The sequence below is a fragment of the Triticum urartu genome, chromosome 7A (genome assembly GCF_056163025.1).
Source record: "Triticum urartu cultivar PI428250 chromosome 7A, HENAU_Tu73, whole genome shotgun sequence".
Classification (NCBI taxonomy): domain Eukaryota; kingdom Viridiplantae; phylum Streptophyta; class Magnoliopsida; order Poales; family Poaceae; genus Triticum; species Triticum urartu.
Genome location: NC_141879.1, coordinates 25,185,609 through 25,195,692, shown reverse-complemented (window position 1 = coordinate 25,195,692; position 10,084 = coordinate 25,185,609). Strand labels below are relative to the sequence as shown.

Below are 10,084 nucleotides of genomic sequence, written 5' to 3'. Positions count from 1 at the left end.
GCTCGTACCTCTAGATGATCTTCCACATAGCCTTCTCGCAACTTTGCTCATGATACCACTTGTTAGAATTAAACGCCAATGCAAGATCATAGATGACACACCTAGGCACGATATTTGTTAACAAGGTTCACCGGTATGCCTGCATCCCCAGGGCAATGACTATGGGCACTCCTCCCCACGATACCGCAACAACGACCACCCGGGCGCCGGCACAAGCCGCCAGCTCCCCGCGTACCTATTGCTATCAAGTCATCATGGGTTACAACGTGTGGTGCCGGTCGATATATAAGAGGCCTAGGATACAACGTGTCTGACTCCTACACGACTCGTACCTATCCATACCAATTACAACTCCAAATCCACGTAACTCCTTGTGTACATAATATTCGACACAAATATAACATGTACAACAACAAAGAAAATACGACCACAATCAGTGAGACCATTGACGATTCTTACATGCTTCTAATGTTGGGACCGAAGAAAATACCCCTTTTGTGCAAACAAGTATATCCATTCAACGCAAGCGCAAGCACAGAAACCAATCAACATAATCATACACTCCAGTTAATTACGTATTTACATGCCTTCATGTTGGGAAAGAAGAAAACATACAACGTACAAGTACCTCTCAATTATTCATTATTATTTTTATGCTACTACGGATGGTTGGACCAAACCATACATACACAATAGTACAAGACGGCATGCGTGTGAACTCAAGCTATACCATTGCAGCAGATCATCGGTAACATAAAAATAATAAAGCTAGAACTATTACAAATTATGTCCATATGTCTCATGATGTACATTTGTTTTCCTGATTTGAGTGATCGTTCAGGATTTCTTTCTAAGGGGGAGCACCCATATCACTACAATTGCAACTGCAAACCCAACACCAAGTCCCAATCCAACAAAAAGGAACAACATAACATCTGCAGATTTCTCCTCCGAATTATGAAGCGCCGAATTTGGTGGTGTCTCATTGTTGCACTGTTTTGATAGTGGAGGCCCACATAACCCAGTGTTACCCATAAATGAGCTATTATCGAATGTCGAGAAATGAGGCGATTCTGGTATCCTTCCCTCCAGCATGTTGTTGGATAGGTTCAATGTTGTGAGGAAGTCGAGAGAGGATATCTCCTGCGGAATCTCCCCTGAAATACCATTTGATGAGATGTCCAAAGACTCCAGCTGGTGCAAATAGACGAACTGAGATGGAATCGGCCCCGTGAAGGAGTTGTGCGACATGTTGAGCACTTGCAGCAAAACAAGTTCTCCAATAGCTCCAGGGATGCTACCATGGATTGCATTGTTTGAGACATCAATGAATACAAGGGTTCTTAGTATTTTGGTAAAGGAGACGGCATACCCTTTGTATGTGAGCACAGTGTTGACCTGGTATACTTGGTTTTGATAGCTGTTATACTCCATGGCTGACGTTTCATTCACATCAACCATCATGGACTTCAATCTAATAAACCATCCTTCTGTCAATGTCCCTGATAAATTGTTGGAGGCCAGATCCAGGATCCGCAGCCTTGGAAACTCACAAGTGCTTTTCTCATCATCAATAGAAGGTGACACTTGTCCAAATAACTTATTGGACTTTAGGACGAGGACTTCAAGTCTGGGAAGTGCAGTCATCCAACATGGAAAAGAGTCACTAATTTGATTGTGTCCAATATCGAGGACCTCCAGGTACTTGCAAGAAGCTAGAGATCTAGGCAACTGTCCTTCAATCTGGTTGCCACTCAAGTCTAGTGCCTCAAACTTGCAACTTTCATTGATATTATGTGGCAGCTGTCCAGAAAGTTGGTTTTCTTTCAGATTAAGAACTTGCAGTGCATTGTTATCCTCCATTAGGCATGAAGGAATTGAACCACTGAGGTTGTTGTAAGATAGATCAAGAATTGTCAGTTCTGTGCTACAAAAAGATGGTGGAATATTCCCTGAGAGGTTGTTGCTTGATGCCTTGAAATAGGAAGTATCTTCAAGTTGAGTAGAAATATTAGGAGGCATGGAAGAGAAACAGTTGCTTGAGTAATCAAGCATCTCCCCGGAGTATTGGGGTAAAGGTATTATCCCCTCAAACATGTTAAAACTGAGGTCCAACATTTCTATATGAAAAGGAAGGAAGGTTTCGTACCCAACACTTTTAAATTCATTGTGTGATAAGTTCAGAACCAAAGGGCCATGGTCTGTCCATTTCTGCCATGCCCACTGGGGTATGGCACCATGAATTTGGTTACTCGAAAGATCAACTACTTTTATTTTATCTGTATGTCCCAGAATGTTAGGGAAATTATTTATGTTACATGATGCCAAACCTAGATATGCAATATTTGGGGAGGATATCAATGAAGAATTATGTTCTCCTTCTATTACACTTAATTTATTGTTTGAGAGATTCAAATCATATAGGTTTGGTAGTTTCCATAACGAGTTCAATTGCACAGTGCCTACGAGATTATTCGAAGCAAGTACTAGGGTATCTAGCAGAGTTAAGTTCAAGATACCCGAAGGTATTTTCCCAGAAAAATTGCACTTATAAAGTGCTAATTTCCTCAATTTGTTCAAATCACCAATGGAAGAAGGTATTGGTCCATTGAAGCCACAACAAGAAACTACTAGAACCTCTAGGGATGCTAGGTTTGTGATCCATGATGATATCGATCCTACTAGTCCCAACCCAGAGATCTGCAATGAATTCAAGGATGTGAGCCTACCGATTGATGAGGGTAGCTCTCCAGTAAAACCAAGTGCATCAAGGCCTAGCTTCTTCAAATGTTTGAGATTACTAATAGAATTTGGTACTGTACCAGAGAAATTGGTGTCGCCGACAAACAAGTTCTCCAGCTGATTACTATCAGTTGAGAAATTCGGCAGATTACCTAATATGTTAGGATTGTGGTGAAGATCAATAGTCACTAGTTTCTTGTGTTGAAAGATCACAGGAGGGACTCGTCCTTCAAGGTTATTATAACTAAGCTGGAGAACATTCAAGGAGGAGAAGTTGGCAAAGAACACTGGAATTGAACCGGTCAACCTGTTGTACTGCAGATCGACCACGGAGAGTGATTGCAAACCGACAAGAGATCCACAAATGGGACTCGAGAGCCTACAGAAGGGCAAGCTAAGAACACGAAGATTTGGAGTGTAATTGGCTAGAGCACTGCACCACTCTTCTCCTTGCCCGAACATATCCACCCAACCAAGATGGAGCTCCCTCAAACTTGTAAGGTTTGCAACTAAGCCTGTTAAGTTAGGCAGTATGAGCTGATCGAAATGGACTCGAATCATATGGGTATGATCGTACCACTCAGTAATTTCAGAGTAGGAGGAGAGGTCGAGAGAGGCCAAATTCGTGAGGCAGCCTATACTATAGGCTGGCACTTGTCCTGCAAATTTGGAGTTGGAGAGGTTGAGATGGGTGAGCCTGGTGAGCTGCTCAAGCCCAGTGGATGGGATTTCAGAAAGACTGAAGTCATTTCCACCCAGGTTGAGATACCTGAGGGAGTTCAGCTCGAAGAGCACATGATCGAGATGATCACTCTCCAAGCCGCGATCACCCAAATCAAGGGAAGTGACACGGCCGCTGGTGGCACCGCAGCGGATGCCCTCCCAACGGCAGCAGTCCGTGCCAGCCTTCCATGAGTGGAAGGCCGCGACGGACTCGTCGGTGGTGGTGAATGAATGTTTTAGCTGAAACAACGCCGACGCCTGGTCCGGCAAGCACCGAACAGGTATGGAGGCAGTGTGGTTAGTGAACGTACCAGCCGCAGCCGAAGGGAGAAGCGAGCTTACAACCAGGAGCAGCAGCAGTGGTACTAATGGCACGGGATGTGCCATCATGGGGGACATATGTGTAACGGGAGCTTTGTTTATTGGGTGGCTTAAGACTGATCGAGCAGAGATTGATAGACTTCTACCCGCCTTATGCCCGTTTATATACACGGTTGCTGAGCAGCCTCATGCAGTCTTGCCTTCTATCTTCTGTGCAGTACGCGTAACGATAATACACGGGTGGCAGCAAAGCCGTCCACGAGGTTTGCATTTGCACTTGCGTACCCTCCATATATCATAATCCCCCGTCCACAACAATTCTACATAATAATTGAAGCACAGCGACATATGTCCACTCGACCACTCGGGAGCCTCCTACCACTCCTTTATCAGAGATGCTGAATTCCAGCCCCATAACAAGCACTCCTTTATCACTCTATGACCACCTCTGGTTTTTTTCTTTTTTGAAATTCAGAATATAAGAAATACTATTAAAATCGTGTTTGATAAAAAAAATGGTCAGGAGTGTACTCCTAGCACAGTCTATAGAAAAGGGAGGAAAAAAAGAAGAAAATTTATGTCCCATTGCTTCCAGCCTCCCATGGCAGTCTAAATTAATAATCATGACTTGCAAACATCCGTAATTACTCCAAGGAATAATCACCTAGCTGCCAAGGATTTGAGATATTTTTTTCCCATCCCAATCGGTGAGTAAGTGAATAGTCCTAACATCCTAGGGTTCTTGCGCTTGCGACGAGGCGGGTGGAAGGGAGAAAGGGGGAGGATTTGGCCGAGCCAAACAGGTACCTGAAGGAGGTGAGTCTAAGGAGAGGCGACGGCGATCCATCCGGTGTCAACATGGCGGCGACAACGGTCTGCTCCGGCGCCTGATGATTCCGTCTACTCTACATCTCATGGTGATATTTTTCTTTGATTTTTTTTTTTTGAGAAATGATATTTTTTTTTCTTTTTGAGAGTGATGGAATAGAGCGACTAGGGTGGGATGGGCTTGTAGCAAATTAAGGAAGAACACGAGAAGGCTGACCTGGGCTGCGCCCACACGATGCTTAACTGGGCTGGGCCCATGTCCCTGGTTTCAGTTTGATTTTCCTTGGATTTTTTTGCACAGTTTATTAAAAAGGTTAATCGGTTAAAATGGAAAAGATATATATTACAGAAAATTAAAACCTGGTTATGCATATTAGCAAACTTTTTATCATGCATACAGAAAATGTTCATCACATATTGTAAACATGTTTGTGCATATTAAAATGGCATCAACAAGGTCAAACCGGCTCCGGTACGGGAGTGACGACAGTGGCGCGTTCTGCCGGTACTAGTGAACATTCTGTGGTATCATAATCTTAATGTAATTTTTGTTTTGTTTGAGATGCTTTGTACTTCCAGTGAACTTCTATAATAAATATGATTTTTTTAGAAAAAAACAAAAGGCATAACTGATAAAAAAACATCCACTTTAGCTAGATTTCAGTCAGCTGACTTTTAGTTTTGTGGTCAATCAATTTTCTGGCCGTTGGATCGTGCTTTAAGATTTGTGTATTTTTTCTTTTTTCTGTCTTTTTTTGCTGCTGTACTGGGCTGTTTGGATTTGACTGACCCCAATTTTGGGTCAGTCAATTTCCTTCCTGGGCTGGACATTAATGTGTGCATACTTTTCTCCATGAGTTTGCTTTTGTTTCCTGCACGTGTATGCTTTTATTTTTCTATTTTTCAGTTGAGTTTTTTTTCTTTATGTGTATTTCCGGATGTTGAGTGTGTGTAAATGTATACATGTAAAAATTACATTAGAGTATGGAAACTTTACTTCTATATATTTATTCTATATATTATAAAAAGTGCATTTTTTTGCTAATTGTGTGGAAAATTTTGTTTTTTTCATCTTCTTTATTCTTTAAGTGTAATAACAATGCTAATTGTTTTGTGCTAAATTTGTTTGCTAATTAAATACAGTTTTGTATTATTATGTGTATGTATGCATGAAATTGCTATACAATATTTGTGTAAATTATACTCCCTCCGTCCCATAATGTAGGACGTTTTTTGACACTACACTAGTGTCAAAAAATGTCTTACATTATGGGACGGAGGGAGTACTAGACTGCTAAAGTCCGAAAATGTCAAACGGAGACCGAGCTCCATGGAGGCCTTTCTTTTAAAACTTAAAAATTCAAAATTTTCAGTTTTAAAAATTTCTGAAAATGAATACACGTATACCTAGATACATAATGTACATCTGTGCAATTTTTTAGGTCAAAATACAATAAAATGTGAGCTACACAAAAAAGACAGATCTGTAGCTTTTTAGCATAGGTACCGTTCATCTTTAAAGTCCATAATTTTGTTTTTTTGTGCAGCTTGCAATTCAAGGTATTTCATCCTGAAATTATCCACACATACACTTTACATCCTTGCATACATGTGTAATTTTTATAGAATATTTTTAAACTAAAATTTATGAATTTTGAATTTTTCAAAATAAAGGGCTCCATGGAGCTCGGTCTCCAAAATACCCTACTCGCTAAAGTTGCAGTATTAAATGTGTATTCACTGCATATTATAAAAAGTGCAATTTCACTGCAAAGTTGTGTGCATGTTTTTTATTATTTTCTTTCTTCTGAAGAGTAATACCAATGTCACTAATTTACTCTCTCTTAGAAAACTTTATTGGTTTAATTATGTTTAGTTCATAATTTATTTCCTATTTTTAAGGACGATACCAATGCCACTAATTCGTTCCTTGTTTAAAAACTTTGTTTTTATGTAAATTCACTATTATATGTTTATTCTTACATAACCAAAAAAGTGCAATTTACGTGTAAATTGTGTGCAAATTGTGTTATTATTATTTTTACTTTCTTTCTTCTTGAAAGGTATGCAAATTTTCCGGTACCAATGCCGCTATACTTGATTTCTTCTTGGATTATTTTTGTGTGTTTGTAAGTAAGTATACATGCAAGTATGATACATCATGTGTGTAAACTATAGTAGAGAGCAAAAATGCACTATATATGCCCATTTTTTGCATATTACAAAAGTGCAATTTCAGAGCATACTTGTGTGCAAGTTATTTTTTAATTTTCTTTCTTCTTAAAGGGTTACATTTTTTTCCTAGAAAAAAATCATTATTCTGCTTTTTGTTTTTGTTTTTATATTTTATTTATTCTTAAAGGGTTTCATCCTTACATAGAAAACTTCATTATTTTGTCTTAGTTTTAGTGTTTGTATTTTTTTCTTAAAGGGTTTCATTATTCCATCAAAAACTTCATTATTTTGTTTTTGTTTTTGGCTTTTATTTTCTTTCATCTTAAAGAGTTTCATTTTTCCCTAGGAAACTTCATTATTTTGTTTTTCTAATATTTCATTAGTGACTTTTACATTTCATTTTCTTTCTTTTTTAAGGGTAATACCAATTCCACTAATTCATCCCTTATTTGGAAACTTCTATTTTGTGTAAATTCCACAATTATATGGTTATTCTTGCATATTTAAAAGGCGCAATTTTTGTGTAAATTGTGTGCAAATTATTACATTTGTTGTTTTAGAAATGTTGATGTGTAAAGGGTAAAATAAATGTCACTAATTCATTCTTCGTTGGAAAACATCATATTTTGTTTTTGTTTTCGTGTTTATTTCACTTTCTTTCTTCTTAAAGGGCAGTAGCATTGTCACTTATTCATTCGTTCAAAATTTGTCTGGACATTGTGAAAAAGCGCAATTTAAGTGTAAATTGTATGCAAAAGCGTAATTTAAGTGTAATATATGCTTATACTTGCATACTGTGAAAAAGCGCAATTTAAGTGTAAATTGTGTGCAAATTTTGTCGTTGTCTATTTAGTTTTGTTTCATTTTTATTCTTCCTAAAGGGTCATACAAATGCCACTAATTCATTTTTCCTTAGAAAACTTCTTTATTTTAATTTTATTTCAGTTTATATTTTATTTTCTTTTTAGTTTAAGAGTAACTAGCGGGGCAACCCGCGCATTTGCGCGGCTAGAACTATATTATATATTCTTCATGTATTGTAGACAACCATTTGTTGGCATTTGAGTATTTGCTTTTCTACATGGTGAGACCAACATGGTATATCGTCAAATTTAAATTAGTTATGTGGCACTAAAATTGGTTCAACAATAATGGGCCATATATGCTATGACAGTTACAAACTTGCAAATTAAATATGATCGTTTGAAATGAAGAGGCATATTAATAGCTATTAATATATGCATTAAGGGTACCTCTACATTATGTAAAAATATGTACATTTTCTTTCTTACATCATTCTTCTTTGCCAAACCACTTTAGCCATGAAGTTATGATATATCGTCTACAAGTGCATGTTTCATCGGCGGCGATCCCCACTATGAAACACATGTATTCGCAGTCTTGGGTGACTTGCTTTCAACTATTTGTCCAAAGTTTTCACAATCGATTAGTGCATGAAACCTGATTTTACGATCTTATTTTGCTTGATTTATCAAGCCCCAACTCCTGTGTCTTTGAAGTGTGCTCGTGAGTTAGGTAGACTCATTGCTGCATGGAGTTTCCTAGTACCCAGTTTAAAACAAATATGACTGATTTATGTCATACTATACCGTCAGCTACTCTGTCAAATTTTAGAAAACAAATAATTTCATGTACAGATTTATTGTTTGATTATATGCAAACCACTTTTATTATGTATGATCTAAGCATGGTAGTGGAACTATGGTATTTATCCGCCATATTGAGCACGTGTAGGCCTTGTATGTATTTTACCATATGATTTTGTGCTGCCAGTTTCTCACAGCATTTTAAAGCTCGTATTTATATGATATGTATTGGAGACAGTACAAATTTCATAAGGTATATTTGTTTAGTGCTCTATATGTGCGGCTGGGTATTCATGCATCATCACCATACTTTTGTTTGACATCCTTCTTATCCGTCAAGGTTTTTATCTTATTTCTTGCGCCATTGCTCTCCTACAATCACGTCCAAATCAAGGAGCGTGTTGCAAACATCTTTACCCGAATTAGAATCTCCATGTAAAAGCTATTTAGGGAAGGATATACAAATTCACTGAAAGATTGGTAGCATCAAATGGATCGTTTGAAAGTGACATATTCATGCTTTAGGCATGTGTAAATTTATATAAAAATAATTTTTTTATGATAAACTTTTTTAACGCTCTAGAAAACAAACTTGTAATCATAAAAATTTATTTTCTGAACACAACACAAATCTCACCAATTTTCACGGAAATTCAGGCGCACATATAAGTCAGCTATATTCTACTATCCCCATCGGAGCCGGTGGGGCTGCACATGTCAGCATCATGGCCGATGTTTTGCACAGTGTTGTGGCAGGAGCGTCTCTGTTAATACGGTGATGATTGTGCGGAGTTCGCTAGAAACAATCTCGCTGGTGTGTAACAGCACGCTAGTTTGGCAGCGGCGGCGCAGGCGTTGAGAAGTAAGGAAAACCCATGCAGAGTGTTGGTCCATCCCGAGCTGTGAGGTCATGGCGCTGATGTCAGAGTCTAGCAGGGTGTTGTCGCTCATGTGTGGTGCGTAGAGGTAGTCAGCCTCGCCGGATATTTTTCACTTCCCGTGATGATGATGGTCTTCATTACCTTGAGTCTTGATTGTTCTTTCCTGCCCCAGTCCGATCAGATGCTTCTTTTCTGAATCGCTAATGAGGTTCTTCCTCCTCTGTCTAATAGAGACTGTGAACAAGAAGGATCGGGGAAGTAATGCACCTTGGGTGCTGATGTATTCCTCTTGGGGTATATATGGTGTTACAGTACAACAGAGAGAGCGCATGGCGCAGTGGGGCGACGTGCTGCAGGTCGTGGTGATCGTGCATGTCGTGGGAGAGCTATACAACTGAGCTATACAACAAGTGTCAGTTAACACCCCGCCGCAGTTTGAGCGTCTGGTGGCCGGATGCACAAGCTGGAACGGAAGTCCTCGAACGTCGCCGTGGGCAGCCCTTTGGTGAGCACGTCGGCGAACTGTTGTTGTGTTGGCACATGCAGGACACGAAGCTGCCCGAGCGCCACCTTCTCGCGGACAAAGTGGATGTCCAGCTCGATGTGTTTGGTGCGGCGATGGTGAACGGGGTTGGCCGCCATGTACACAGACGAGATGTTGTCGCAGAAGACGATGCTGGTCTTGGCCAGGGGTACGCGGAGCTCGCCGAGAAGTTGACGGAGCCAGCAGCTCTCAGCGACGGCGTTGGCCACGGCACGGTACTCCGCTTCGGCGCTCGAACGGGACACCGTGGCCTGGCGTTTGGA

At 39.7% G+C, this 10,084-nt stretch overlaps 1 protein-coding gene across 2 annotated transcripts; it reads right to left on the bottom strand.

Annotated features, from left to right (window-relative positions):
* Positions 1–475: 475 nt before the first annotated feature.
* LOC147957190 (receptor-like protein 7) lies at positions 476–3,942 on the bottom strand. Of its 2 annotated transcripts, XM_087535465.1 has the most exons (2): positions 1,373–3,942; positions 476–1,297 (listed from the first exon to the last, which is right to left on the bottom strand). In XM_087535465.1, exons 1-2 carry the CDS (start codon positions 3,862–3,864, stop codon positions 838–840), a joined length of 2,952 nt encoding a protein of 983 aa, XP_087391591.1. In that variant the 5' UTR covers positions 3,865–3,942; the 3' UTR covers positions 476–837. The 2 variants fall into 2 exon arrangements, with proteins under 2 accessions (XP_087391591.1, XP_087391590.1); XM_087535464.1 differs by having other exon boundaries at positions 487–3,940.
* Between the last annotated feature and the right edge of the window lie 6,142 nt (positions 3,943–10,084).